At 35.9% G+C, this 15,057-nt stretch overlaps 1 protein-coding gene across 3 annotated transcripts in view; it reads left to right on the top strand.

Moving 5' to 3' along the window:
• ARL13B (ARF like GTPase 13B) overlaps positions 1-11,853 on the top strand; it is a 43,826-nt gene extending 31,973 nt beyond the window's left edge. For 2 of the 3 annotated variants that reach the window (XM_009951851.2, XM_086478008.1), the window contains exons 5-10: positions 653-855; positions 2,451-2,547; positions 4,605-4,836; positions 5,298-5,414; positions 5,882-5,950; positions 10,930-11,853. In XM_009951851.2, coding sequence (XP_009950153.1) covers positions 653-855; positions 2,451-2,547; positions 4,605-4,836; positions 5,298-5,414; positions 5,882-5,950; positions 10,930-11,006 — 795 coding nt within the window. In that variant the 3' untranslated portion in view covers positions 11,007-11,853. Of the gene's footprint in view, positions 1-652; positions 856-2,450; positions 2,548-4,604; positions 4,837-5,297; positions 5,415-5,881; positions 5,951-7,595; positions 7,640-10,929 lie in introns of all 3 variants that reach the window. The other variant, XM_086478013.1, reaches the window with a different exon arrangement.
• The last annotated feature ends 3,204 nt before the right edge of the window (positions 11,854-15,057 follow it).

Raw genomic sequence — 15,057 nt, 5'->3', positions numbered from 1 at the left:
CAAGATGCATAATAATTTGCTTCTCCCCTATCTGCAATACCTGTTCTGGTCTAAAAAATTGAATTAGTTTCGCAGTTTTTCTGACAAATTCACACTGGATTTTATTTAGCCAACAGGTGCTGATGAACAAGTCAAACATTTCTTTTGTGAACTGAAGCTAAGCTGATTCTCTTACATCTACATCTGATCTTTCTTATTTTACTATATAAATATAATATGGACTATTTATAAACCAGCAGCAAAATAGAACATACATATTTGAGCTTGATAAATTATATTTCTGTACAGATGCATAGATATGGATGTTTCCAGAAACAAGTGTGTAAATATACATGTATACATAGCAGGTGTATATGTAATAGCTGTGTATATATAAGTCTAGAGATAGACATGCAAGCATGTTTTTCAGTGTAGCATTCTAGTCTTTTTGAAATGGGATTGGAAATAATAGAATACGGTAGAACTGATGTGACTTGTATCTTGGCAAAAAAAGCACCTAAATTTATAGAATACCTAAATGCAAACTTATTTCCCATACCTCTCAGGGTTTTGCAAGCTTCATGGTAAATAGTATTTGTTTGGCTGATTTCCTGTTTTCAGTCAAGGAAAGTGATCTGCATTGCAAATAATTTTCCCCTCCTTAAATTTACAGGAACCTTGCTCAGCTATCATGGGCTGTGGGAAAAAAATTGATAAATCAATAAAAAAAGGTTTATATTGGCTTCTACATATCATAGCAAAAGATTTTGATGCCTTAAATGAGCGCATCCAAAGAGACACTACAGAACAAAAAGCATATGAAGAACAAAAGAAACTAGAACGAGCTGAGCGAGTGAGAAGGATACGAGAAGAAAGGTATTCTCTCTGTAATTTCTTCTACCTCCCCTTCCTCCCTTTCTCTAAGATACTCGATTCATTCCTGTATATAGACCTTGTGGGAATGAAGCTATCAAGGATTTAAAGCTTACAAGCCAAGAGTCTCCATATTAAAAGTATGGACCTGAATGCTAGAGCCTTTCTTTTAAGACCTACTAGTTTTTGCCTGGTTCATCCCCTTTATTTTATTTGCTCTATGCTGGAATTGTACCGTTAATGAGAATTGCAAGGTAGTTGTGGAATAAATGTGGCCCTGCTAATGTAATTTCACAGGAGGCTAACCTAAGAAATAAATCCTGCCATTTTATCTTAAATTACCTTCATGTGTGTTCTAAAATAAACATTTATTAAGTTAGACTTTGTAACCCATATGTGAATATCAAAGACCAGATGTGAAACTTTATTTAACACCATGCTTAATAAACTTCAGGGTATCCAGAAGGTGAGGCATGGAGAGACTTAAGATGATGCAGGGTGGAGAAGCAGGACAAGTGATTTATTACTTCCCTTCAACAAAGCCCTTTGTGGTCATCAGTAGCCCACCATGGTTCCTAATAGAGACTGATGTGAATCATTTTACTGGGGCATTCTTAAAAAATTTGCTGAGCACCCCTGTCCCACCCATCTGCCCTATACGTGCAGAGATTTGCGTCTTGGTTACTGTGAGAAGTAACTGTGAAGCTACTGTGAAGTGTCTTGGCTTGTACTCTTGTTGATTTGGTTTATTTCAGCAAGTAAATTACCTAGGCACATTTTAAATACCTGGAATTTGTCACAGTCTTCATACATAATTCACAAACTTATTAAAACATTCATATGCTGTTAGTCTGCCAGATGCCTCTGCACGGACAAAACCCTCTGACCATTGTGTTGGGTTTATGCCATGTTGAGACGTGTAGCGAGGAGGACTGACTTTGAAACGTGTCCCAGAGAGACTGTCTGATGATATGGGCCTTTTTCATATATTCTGTTCCCGTGCAGTGATCCTTAGAATCATAGAATCATTAGGTTGGCATCTTGATTGTATTTGTTCACTTAAAGAATTGGTTGGGTCTGGATTGGATTAAAGGCTTAAAAGTTTTGCTAAACTTCTTGTGTCTTAGAGGAAGGCTAACTAGTAACTTATGCTGGCTTTAGCTGTAGCTGAGGGCTTGTCTCAGGTATGAGAGACGGCATTAACTCTCATTTTGCATCAAATCGATTTCTTACTGTAAGAAACAGGTTAATCTTGTTTCAAGTACAATTCGGTTTCATTCTGTGTTTTAATAATTCTCCATACTACTTTTTGTCCAGATTTGCTTCCCTGAATGTTTACTCAGAGTGCACTTCCTCCACAATGTTAGTAGCAATTGTCTTGTTCCAAATAGAAAACCAGAGAGAGAGGTAAAAATCAGCTGGGATAAATTGGAGGATGAATTAGATGACCCAGTAAGTGTTCTCTGTTATGTAAAATTGTTGGCTTGGCTTCTTCATAACTCTTTGTTCGTCTCCCTCTCTTCCCCCTTCCTCCTACCAAAAATAAAAACCAAACCCCGAACCACTAAAACAACAACAACATAAACCCAACAACAAAGGGAAAGACAAGAAGGAAGAAGTGTACCTGATGAGGAAGACCCTGAACCTGGGAACTCTGAAAACCCTTTCCAGCCTATATCTACTGTAATCTCTGAGGTATGAGAATATGTGGAAATCTGGATCGTTTTAGACCTACCACTAACAAATGTCTGAGAGGTAATGAGAAAAATGGTTCATTTAAAAGAATTGTTCTAAGTCTATATGCACAGCTTTAATTATTTTTTTTATGTCTTGGCAGTCTTGTTTTGTGTTCATTGAATCAATGCTTTCATGTTAAAAAAATCCCCTATCATTGATTTGGGGACAAAATTTGTAGACACAGTGAAATAAAGGTATTGTAAACCGATGGCTGATCACACTTCATAATTAAACTATTGGATATGCAGTAATAGAAAATATTCAAGGTCTGTTAGTTTCTGATAAAGTGTTTTAGTAATGTAGTGAGTCGTATAAAATCTCCCTCACTACTTCAACTATATTTCTGAGCATAACCTGTTTTCTGCTGAAAACTGAGACAATTGAAAAGTTTTCTTAGCTTTGAAATATGAAAAGCATATTAATATACAAAGTTTCCTTAATCTGTGTTTCTGAGTTCAGGTAGTTCTTATTTATTGTACATATTTTTTTTATTCATTTGACTTGAGATAGCATAATCTCAAGGACCATGTAAGTTCTCAGAGTCTTTTCCAGTAAGTAATTCAAACATTTGCTTCTCTCCAGGACAAAAGCACCTATATCCATATATCTTGTAAAGTCAGCTACATACACTTTATAATAACATGCAGAGTAAGAAGAGAAGAGTATAGCTGCAAGTATTGCAGAGACAGTGATTTAGTGATATAGAACCTGTGAAACAGCCTGTCATTGAGTCTGTATGAGACAGGTGGTATTTGGCCAAATCATGGTAGCACTTTCTGGATACTTAAGCTCTGTGCCTGTGTATTTTGTTTTAAGTAAAACATTGTCATGGTTTGAGGCTGGGCCAGCTACTAACAAATGACAGACGCTCTCTATTAACCCCTCTCCCCTCTGAAAAGGGAAAAGGAGAGAAAACAAGGGAGAGAGACTTTACAGTTTGAAAAAGAAAACTGAAACAGCTTTAATGGAACAATAACAATAAAAGAAAAGATAATAATAAGAATTAGGAAATAACTAAATATATACAATATATACAAATAGTTACAAAACCAATACCGAACCCAACTCCCCCCACCCTGATGACAATACGTCACCACCGACACTGCAGGGCTGGCACTGGGGCAGTCCCAGGCTGGACTCGGCAGCAGACAGGGACAGGATGCAGGAGCTGGACTCAGGCACTGGATTCAGGGATGCACGGATCAGGATCGACGACAGAAGTACAGACTTGAGTCCTCCTCAGATGTCAGCCGTTGAAGAAGAGAGACCCTCGTGATCTCTCATCTTTATACTGAATATGACGTCTATGGGATGGAATACTCTGTTGGTCAGGTTTGGGTCACCTGTCCAGTTTGCTCCTCCCTGCAGGTGCGACCCTTTTCACTCCCGGCACCCCAACACGCAGTACAAGATTTAGCAGTGACCTTGGTCACTATAAGAACAAGTACAAGCAAGGGCCTCTCTGCATCCCATTCCTTGGTATGAACTATAAACCTCAGGCTTTATCACTGCGAGAAGCAGTCACTGTCTGGAAATACGTGCTGCTGTTTCAGAATGTGCCGTTAGTTAGAGGAGACTTAACTGAACAGTTAAAGCACTAAAACAGAATTAGTTCTGGTTTCGCCCAAAGCAGGACAAACATTAAAAAAGAAAATGTATATATTGAAGAGGAAGAAATTAGGAGTTTTCTAACCTTTTGGTCAGGACTGCTGATGTTGTTTATATAGCTAGCATTTTTTTGTCATATGACCAAAAAGAAAGGAAGAAAACAGGCTATAACCCTAAAGATCATTTCTTTTGCTGTTAATATTTTTTTTTAATTATTGTTTATTTATTTTTCCTTCCTCTGAGCAGGATATTGGAAATTTAAGTTCTTCACCAATTTGAAAATATTTTCTATGCTAGATGTGGGAATGAAAAATAATTTAGGAATATTTTTGTTTTTAAAATAACCTTCCTGTCTTATTAGTCAGTTTACAGCATTAGAAGTTGTTAAAAAAAATTCTTTTTGTTAGAATGAAAAGCAAATGGAGAAGGAGAAGAAGAGGCAAAGGTTGGAGACTGAAAAGGCTACAATTGTCTTGAAATCGCAAACAGAGCAGGAACAAATGGATGCCCAGCGCTTATCAAGTAGCAGTAGCCAAAACACAAATGATAGTAGACTAGAAACATGCAATTCTACAACTACACAGCTTTTGCAGCATGCAGAAGAGAATGAGCAGCAAGCCTCAGAATGCCTTGACTCAGGTAAAACTGCTTCCTTTTAGTGGGTCATTCAATGTTATTTTTCACATCTGTATTATTTTTCATGATGCCGCACATCAATTTAATCTAATGAAAAGATAAGAATGCACCATTACGTTACTGTATTGGAAAATTTGCTTCCAAAAAGTGCGTGTTTGTTGGTGTGACTGATACTATAGCCAAAAATAGGTTCATTTTTATCATTATCAAATATGTAGTCCACTTTCTATCACGCTAAATTGAATTTCTTTATTAAAGCATAAAGTTTGCATATATTTTATGCTTATGGTTTATTTTCTATAGCAAAATGTTGTGTAAATTTTACATTTTGCATAATTTTATGTATAAGTTTGGACTGAAAATGCTGATGTATCTCACCCCAACAACTGTATTAGAAGATGATCTAAGATAATTCTCTGAATATAGCTATATGATATGTAATGAATTAATTCTGTTTGGTATAGATAACAGTAAGAAAAAAAATAAAAAGCCGAAATTAAGAAGGGGCCACAGAGTAGAACCTGTTAATGCAGAGGTCGCTGTTCCCAAAACTGCTACACCACCACCAGCTCTTCCACCAGGTAAGTGTACTAACAAACAACAATCAGCATCTCAATTTGTAGTTATTAATCCTTTAAATATTCACTGAATCCTTTAAAATATTTCATCATTAAATGATGAAACTGTAATGGTCTTCACACAGACATATGCTTGCTACTAAACCTTACTCTCTAGGAAGTCTTTGATGCAGTTTCCCACTTCATGGCGTGACCTTTCAGCAGTATATGTTCCTTGGGGGAAGATGTTATTATTTTGAGTCAGAAACCTGAATTCTCTGATGAAAAAGTGGTTAAAAATATCAATATTTTTAAGGGTAAATCAGTTTATTTTTAAAGAATTTCATCATTATTCATCATATATACAATAAATTATATACTCTTGGCATTTCTGAATGCTTTGATTTCTCCCAAAGAGAACTGGCTTCTGTACATTTCATCAGAATCAAGTGCAGTCATGGCATGTTTTGACTGTCTTTGTTTTCCTTTAGTCGGATGGGGAACTCCCAAACTTAATAGACTTCGAAAACTTGAGCCTCTTGGTGAAACACATCATGCTGGTAATTGAAAATATTTTGGGGGTTGTACTTTTTAAAAGCATTCTCCATTGCTCATTCACTTCTACATTGCTTTAATTCTTCATCTTTTTTAATTTCTTAATGCCAATTTTTGTTGACCAAAAGCTAACCCTTTTGCTTAGTAGAAAGCATCTTTTTGATTTTTCAAGTCTTATTTCTTTTTTTTTTTTCACCAAAAAGACTAAGTTCTCTCAGCTTCCCTTATAAAGTGGCATGGGGTGTCAGAAGCTATTAATGATCTGAAGTTATTTGCGCAGCAGCACACACCTAAAGATTATAACGTGCCATATAACAGAGAGTAACAGGACCAGTTACTTTAAGAGTCTGAACACATATTGCATTCAAAAGGGAAGTTTCAAAGTATATTTCCATGGTCCATATGCAGACGGTTCATCATACAGTGGGGACAGGAGTTGGGTTACTGGAAGAAGTCTGAGGTACTCAGCAGAGAGGATGCTGCAGAAAGACCCAAGCAGGACTGCAGAGATCCAACAGGGCTTATTAATTTGGCATCCTTAGCAGCAATTCCACATCCAGGCTGGTTCTGCACTAAGCTGCCTGTTTGTTCCCACACTGATCTCATGATCTGGTCTGAAGTGCTAATCACTTCACAGTACTGAACCCAAAGGGGCCCCATTTATTTTTGTAGTTCTGTGAACCATAGCCCATGTCCCGGTGAATCTGCTGTGTTTAAGCTGACTCCCCGTGTTTCCTCTTGAGATGGTCTAAAATTTCTACTGTTTCCATATGGTTTTAAAAGCATAGCCTGTAAGATTTTTGTCATTGATTTGGGGGTGTTTTCTTGTGAGAAGGAAAGCTAAAGACATGTGGGCACCTCTGAATTAAGTGCGTTATGTTAGCAGCTCCAAATGAGGGACTGCAATCCCAGCTATGATGAAAAGCCCAACATAAATTTGATTGCAGAACCACTGAGACTTCCAACTGAAAACTAGGTTATTGGGCTGCAAGGAGAGGTGTCAGTGATAAAGCTTGGGATCCGCTGCTTTACCTGAAGAGCCAGCGTCCCTGAAAGTTCACAAACCGATAGGAGAAATAAGTTCAATAACTGGAAATGTCAAGGTGTGGTAGGCAGGTTCTTGAGTTCTCCCTTCAATAATGACTATTTTCTATTTTTGGAAGACCATGGAAGATTGTTTTTCATATGCTCATATTACATCCTTTTTTTCAGTTATAGATAATATATTAATTTTTCTTTTATTTTTCAAATTTTGAAAAGCCAAGTGAATATGGAGGCATCTGGAATAATATGAGAGGAGGCTAAAAAAACTAAAACAATGAGAACACTTTATACAAATTGAACAAAGACATTGTTAACTGAGGAACTTACAGAGAAAGGATCTCAGTGTGGCTGTACTGATCCTTGAGCTTAACCCTGACTTGAATTGATTGTACGACTATCCTGTAGTCCAGTACCATGTTGATGGACCTGCTGAAGTTCCAGAGCAACAGACCATGGAGCTTCTCTGCCAAAGAATCAAAAGATGCCTGAAGGGGAATTAAGCTCTCTAAAACCTAGATATTTATTCTTCACAGGAGCGTAATTCATGTGCATAAAATGTAGTTTGTAATCTTAATCATAAAAACATCTTGCTCTTCTTTTTTTAAGGCATATAGAGAGAAAGCGGCAAGAAAGAAAAGCCAGATGAAGAGGTAGGGAGGGGAAGAAAGGGAAGTGGTGGTGCTCAATTTTTATCTGTGCCTAAGGGATGTGTTGCATTTTGTAGCAAGAGCATGGGTGGGACAAAGAGGAAAAAAAACCCAAACGCTTAAGCTAGGTTCCCTACTCACAGGTATGTAGGTTAGTAACCTGAGATTTGTGTTAATTTAGTCTATTTGTATAAGGATAATAATTAAATTATTTTGGAATCTAATGATGGAAAAGATGGGTAGGGGAACAATCTCCTGAATTGAGATGTAACCATTGAGATCAGAGGAAACTTGGGAGTGCTCAGAACTTTGCAGCTGAATTGAAGACATTGCCTGCTCTTTGCTGAGATTTGGTTTTTTATAGGAATTGAGACACTCACAAGATACATACGGATAAAGAAAATCCTGAGAAAGCAAGGAAACATCTATTCTATTTATAAATGAAAAAAGCTTTTCAAACATATGGTCCAGCATTGTCAAACCTTTAGTTGATATCAAAGAGCATCAATTACTTATTTTGCTTAAAAGCAGCTGTGTTTTCACTCAGGTCATTTGAGAGCCATAGAATTGCAGAGTCATTTAGGTTGGAAGGGACCCTTAAGATCACTGAGTTCAACCATTAACCTAACACTGCCAAGTCCATCTTGCACTGATTTTAGCTTGCCAAGTGTCCTTGCCCATTTTCTGTCGTGCAACAGTGTTTTTCAATGAGTTTTTATATATTTTGCAGACAGATAACCTGCTACTGCTTGGAAACTCCTTCGAGTTTCCCTAAGACCAGTGGAGCCTACCTTTGATCCATTTTTCAGAATAGTCCCTGAATTGCACCTTTCTGAAAACCAAGTTCTTTTTGGCTGTTCCTTCAGCGGAGAAATAAACAAGGGGTTGGGTTTTTGGTTTTTTTTTCTTTTGTTTTTCCCCTGTCTTTGTCCAAAATTCACTGTAAAGGTGGTTTTAAAAGTTTTTCAGGCATTCAACATTCATGAACTAAAAAGGCCTGGTTTCCTAATTAGTTTCATGATTAATTGATCTAAATGGCTTGAAGGCACGAGTGAAGGCTTGAAGTATTTTTTTTTTTCTTTTTATTTATTTCCTTTAGCTGGGACTTTAGTGTGGGTTTTTTGGATTCTCTGAAGTGCACTGTTTTCTATAGCAATACTGAATTCTGTTGAACAGTTTGCTTTGACAAACTGCTATTGGCCAAGTGGCTGAAAAGACTTTGTATATGGGGCAAATGAGCTCTTACCTTTTGTGTAGACCAGGCTGAAAACCCTCAGTTTCAGTAGGATGCCCAGTAGATGCTTTTGTCAGGATTCCAGGTAAAATTGTTAGTGTCCATACAAGCAAGGAAAGAGAAAAGTATTTACCAGTCTGCTTTTAAAAGTTTGAGGAGCCTTGGTTATACATAGAGGTTATTTTCAGGAGTACTCTCAAAGTATGTGTCCAAGAGTGTATCAATGAAACATTTGATAGCACCTCAATGTAAGTCAATCCCCCTAAGCTTCAAAATGAATCTGACTTTTTGTAGCGTTGATTTCTGCTAGTCCATGGAGAAACACAAAAACAGGTGTTTCTCAGTATTCCCGTGCATTCTAGTACAGGTCATTGTCAGTTAGGATAGCAGTTATTCCTTTGTTTTTGTCTTAAAAATGCTTTTTTTCGGAAGTGTCATAGATATGTGGTAGACCTTGCTGATGAGATATCTAAAACTAGTGTAGTGTTAGGTGGAAACAACCTCCAAAGGTCTGGCAGTTTTTCACGCTAGGTGTTCTCAGAGACATAAATATGTCTTGATTCAATGTGCAAAACGAAAAATTTAAGTATTGGTGAGCAGGCTATTTAGTATATATATATTGAGTCATTTGTGTGGCATTCTTAGCAGAGAACATTACGTTGCCTGTTTAGGCAGAGTTAACAGGCAGTAGTGTCAATTATATAGATCTTTAATTATACACTTATTTTCACTAAAGACTGCAATTTTTCCGGTTATGCTAAGGATTCTAGCACAATACTAGGTAATGTCTATTTATTGTCATTGGAGGACACATTTTCAAGGATGATAAACCTCTCTTATTATAGGAGGTAAAATTGCCTGCTAGTCCTAAAGTCTTCTGCCAGACCTTAAGCAACTAATAAAAACATCCATTGTACAGGTTTTCATTTACCCTAGAAACATTTGTTGCAGTTCTGTTGATTTTCACATGCTGCTGTAACACTCAATTAGCTCTCTTAAAATCAAAAGATTTACAACAATAAAATTGTTACTATTTTACTGATTAAATAAAAGGATAATTAAAACCTTGATCCTACAGACATGTACACATACTGTTACAGGAATGTAATCCAACTTGCTTGCTTTTGTTAATTTTAGCTCAGGAATGCAACTTTAACACAAGTTATTGCATATGTAGAAGAAGTGGAATATATTTTTGTTGGAAAATTATGATTTATTAAAGCTGAATTTTGTGTTGGCAGGCCATCAAGGCTTTGTTGGGGAGGAGGTTGTCTGTATAAACAAAATCGAGATTTGAATGCTTCAAAAAGCTGCTTTTATTTTTTTCTTGATTTCTACCTGTTTCCTCTTACCATCTTTCATGATATTATTTTGCTTGTGAAATTCTTTGCATGTACCAGTCTGCATGTTTGTTTTTTTTTCTTTTATATCAATTACAGATGTTTGACAATACTTGTTATTCTCCTCTGGTGTACTTAATAACTTTGTCTTAAGCAATTTTACTACTTTAAACTCCTTTATTGACAAAAGGAAATGTTGCACCTTTTATCTAAAAAGTATTAATATAGTTCTTTTAGAAAGTTAGTATGGCTTTCAAGATAGGTGCCATGCATAAATGGTCCCAAAATTTTGGATGCTGCTTAGCGTCACTTAAAACTCAATTGCAATGCAGACTTGACTATGGCAACATTCAAATTTCGGTACTTCATTTTTTCAGTTGTTATTTGTACACTTTGGCTGTCTCATTTCCTATGTTTAGGGATGTTTACAGATCACCTTTGCACTTGATTTTGCAATTGCTGATGGACGTATAACAAAATGTGATTAAAACCTGGTTTGGCCAATACACCTCCAGACATTAATTACCACTATGTCTGAAAGTTGCTTGTAGGAATTAGCTCTAAACTTGTAGGCTACCTAATTTTCATTAAGGATGCAAGAATTTCCCTTATTTAAACACTCTTTATGCAAGAATTTTCCTTATTTAAACACCCTTTATGCAAGGAAGCTGGTAAATGACAGATTAATGTGTTGTTCTTCTCTGGCATTTCTTACACAGATTTCTATGGAAGGCCTCTGCCCCCGCTGACTATATGCCAAAGACCCAACAGCGATACCCATGATGTCATTGCTTAACTGGATCACAAATATAATTCTTTGATTATTTTTTTTAAATGCTATCAGAAACATTTTTTGGCCTTGAAGGAAAATTTTCTAAATGACACTCCATCAGTTTGTGGCAAGATAACTTGCTGACAATTAAACATGGAGTTCATCTATGGTACTTAGTTGATCAGACTTTGTCATTTACGTCTCGCATCACCAGCTCTTCTTCAGGATTTAGCATGAAATCAAGAAAGGTTTATGTGTCCATGGATGCTCATACAAACATGGTATTGAATATTTATTGGATTTCCTTGTGAAAATGCATAGCTGTAGACCTGAAGAAAATACCTTCAAGATCACATAATACGGGATTGTACGTTCTCACCAAGACCTTTCTTGCAGGTGCTGTGCAGTGGTTGGTATTTTTGCAGCTAATAGATGATTCTAAAGCATTTTGTAAGATTCATGTATGATAGGGTGAATATAGGAAGGTTATGCAACAAATATTGAGTATATTTTTCTAACTTTTTATAAAATTATTTGAAAGTTTGAGTGGATACACATACCTACTACCGATAAAATGAAACATAGAAAGCAGCGGAAAGCTGATAGTCAAATGCATACAAATAGAGTATGTTTGACTTTTACATTTCTCTTACAGTAGCAATACTTCTTATTTGGGATTACATTACCAGATGCATATTTCATATTTCTGGCAATCTAAAGCGAGGGGGGAAGGGTAGAAAGGGAAGTTTAAGATAAATAAATTTTATACAAAATTAATGCTATTTGAAATGTCTGAAAGTTTTCTTATGTGTGTTTTTCTTTGTTTTGGTAACTGAGTTCAGCATAGGTAATAAACTCAGCTGAAAAACTAGAGCTGACTATTGTATTGTCTACTACAACACACCGGAAAATTTTGCACATAGTGGAAGTTTTGCACTAATTCAGTCATCAATTTTGATGAAAAACTGAATCAATCAGTATGCAGATAAGCTCCAGCAGTTTTTAATCTCCATAACACTAAAATACCATCTTGAAAACTAAAGAAACCCCAGATTTTAAAGGACTTATATAATACTTTCATGTAATGTGTTAATTTTACATTACAAAAAACACATACAAGTGATACATATGCCCAATTGTAACCTTTGTTGTTTGTTCCTATTTAAATGGTTGTCCTCTTAGATTGGAGACAACCATTGGTATATTGCGTAAAGGTACATTGTTATGCCCCCTAGTTACAGCAAGGAAGAAACTGCCATTCAAAGGTTTTTTCAAGAAGCAGTACTTGGTTTTCTGTTACACTCTGTCTTCCATAACATGGTATTACCAAATTATTTCAGTAGATGTTAAAAGAATGCAATGTATATATTCAGCACTTCGACAGTCGAAATCTTTGCCATGTACCCCTTATGGCAATGAGTTGCACAAAGAAACATCTACCATATTAATCAAAATGGAATTATTAATTAAGATTGGGGTTTTTTTGGTTTTTTTTTTTTTTTAAAGTATGTTTGAGTCGGGGTGAAAAAAAATCAGTCTTCAGAGTATTGAGTCAGGAATGGGTGGAGAGAAATATTCCAAGTTTGCTAGTTTTGTGTAAGGATGAAAAAATTTGTATGTGACTGTCAGCGCAAGAATACTTTTATTGTATTCTAATAGTGTAACATGGTTCAGTTTGATTATATTTGGGATTTAGTCATTTTCACTTCAAACAAACACACTATTAAGGGGGGTCATTGCATAAAAGTTTGTGTGCAATCTCAATCTTACTATCTTTAGCAGTGTTACCACTTAAGCTTTTTGGCCTAATGGCTCTACTTTCACAAGCTTAATTTTTTACAGCTTCCACTTCTACAAATGTATTGTCCTTTTATTTTAAAACTTATCTAAAATAAATTAATAGAAGTCTTTATTAAAAATAAAGCTCAATACTGCTGTAGTAACAAAATTTGAGAAACTGAAATGTAAGATGTTGATACTTACATGTGGAATGTGTGTTATGAGTGTTGTGTGTGTGGACACATGTATCAGTTTTGTTTCTGGTTTTAAAATAAATTTTACCAATATGTGACCAAAGTACTCAAAATGTTTCATACAGTTTTGTTTGTTAATATGCTCTGTAATTATTTACAATAGTAGTTTTTTTCAGTAATTTATACTACTTTGACTTCTTATTTGCTCAAGATGACATTTATGTATAGAATAAAACCATCGCACAGCATCAACATGTTTCCCATGTTATTTACAATTTTTTGGAAGCAAGTACAATCATAAATGTTTAATGACTGCAAGTCTCATTTACATTGCTGAGATGTACAAAATGGACACCTTATATATGGAATCTTTGCATATTTTTACAACTGCAATGTGATCAAATTTAGAATATATTGATAGATTGGCACAAAGTTATGTATATATGTATACATATAAAGTGCTTTGATAGTGCACTTAATACTTGTGAGGTAGTAAGTCGTGCGGTTGTAACTTGAGAGGGAATAATTACTGCACAAATTAGAAGATTTAATCAGGTTGAGACTTTTTGTTGTCAATAACATCACTTTCAAAATATATCAGTGCATTCAGCTAAGACTATTTGTACTTAGGTACATGAGTGGTAAGAAAACAGAAATGTGCTACATAAGCGGAACATTTTGCATTATCTATGTGCAATATTTTAAATGCAGTTTAGAGAAAATATTTTAAAGGTAAGTTAAATGTATCTTCGGAGGTAAGGAATAGTAATTTTCATGAGATGAATTAATGTAAAATGTAATCAGTGCTGCAAAATAAGTTGTTCTCATTGTTGTCTTCCTTTTTAGCCAAAATTTAGAGTCCACAGAAGGACCTTACTCTGTTTTAAAGATTTTAAATAGAAAACAGTGACTATAATTGTAGTATTAAAAGTAGGCATATTTTATATCCGTTAGGTTTAGTTTCACGTCTGTGACGTGATCTCTCCGTGTAAATAAAGCACAGTGAGGGGCACTTGTATTGAGGTGAGACAAAAGCACTGTGATTTCAGAGGAAACTATTTGATAATCTTGTGAGATTTCCGTTTCGGTTCTGATGGAGAGTTAGAAAGCTTTAGAAGAATTACCTGCAATAGACAGCTGATGCCAGCTTTCTAATGGCTCTCTTGTGAGCCCTGGGTACGAGGATCAAGACGGAAGCAGCGAGGCACCCACCCACAGAGAGGCGAGGCAAGTGTGATGGCAGCCCTCAAGCACGTCCGTCACCCGCTGGCTGTCGGTGGGGCTGCTGAAAGCCCCTGTGCGACCCGCTTTGAGCCCATTTTCTTTCTCACTTTCTGGGCTGTGAATTCTCTGTGAGCTTTATAAAGGCTGTGGTGATTTTCCTTTCCTTGAAACTCAAAGAACCCTAACCCTATCCTCTGGAGGCCTATCTGCTGCTTAAAAATGGATTTCTCAGTTTTGCTATTTCAGATGTCTTTTAAAATAAGGTTGCCAGCAGTGGTCTTATGACAATTTTCTTCTCCAGTAGAAACCAGTATATTTGCTGAGAACAGTTATTTTTGGATACAGTGATGTCACATTAGAAAAGATTGATGGTCAGTAACAAAGCAAGCAGCATAGGCTTTTTTTTTTTTCCCTTTAAATAACATTCAAATGGTATTTTTTCTACTAAGATATTCTAGTATTTTAGTTGAAAGCTTAGTACTGTAACTTCAGGATGCTACCCACTAGCATACTTTGCCATACTGTCTGTTAGCTTCCTAGCTTCTGGAATTGACATTCAAGTTACAGTACTATTTTGAACAGAACATACCCCACAGTATTCCAATAAATGCATCTGTAAATGGACTGAGGAACTATATTTTAAATGTAAGTGTAATTTGTGACAAATTTATCCTAGGACAGAAGAATCTTTCTTGGTTGGTTTTGTGAGAGGTTTTATGGGTGGGGGGTTTTATTTTTATTTTTCTCCTCCTACTGTTCACATAAGCTATATTTTCTTACTTGGGATTGCTCCGGCAACTGCTCTATGATAACAAAACCTGTGCTTCCCAGAAGATTTTAGGAAAGTGGATCATGGAATGGTTAGTGATCTGTGTATA

The sequence above is a fragment of the Leptosomus discolor genome, chromosome 1, assembly GCF_034619465.1.
Source record: "Leptosomus discolor isolate bLepDis1 chromosome 1, bLepDis1.hap2, whole genome shotgun sequence".
Classification (NCBI taxonomy): domain Eukaryota; kingdom Metazoa; phylum Chordata; class Aves; order Leptosomiformes; family Leptosomidae; genus Leptosomus; species Leptosomus discolor.
This window is presented reverse-complemented; position numbering and strand designations above follow the sequence as displayed.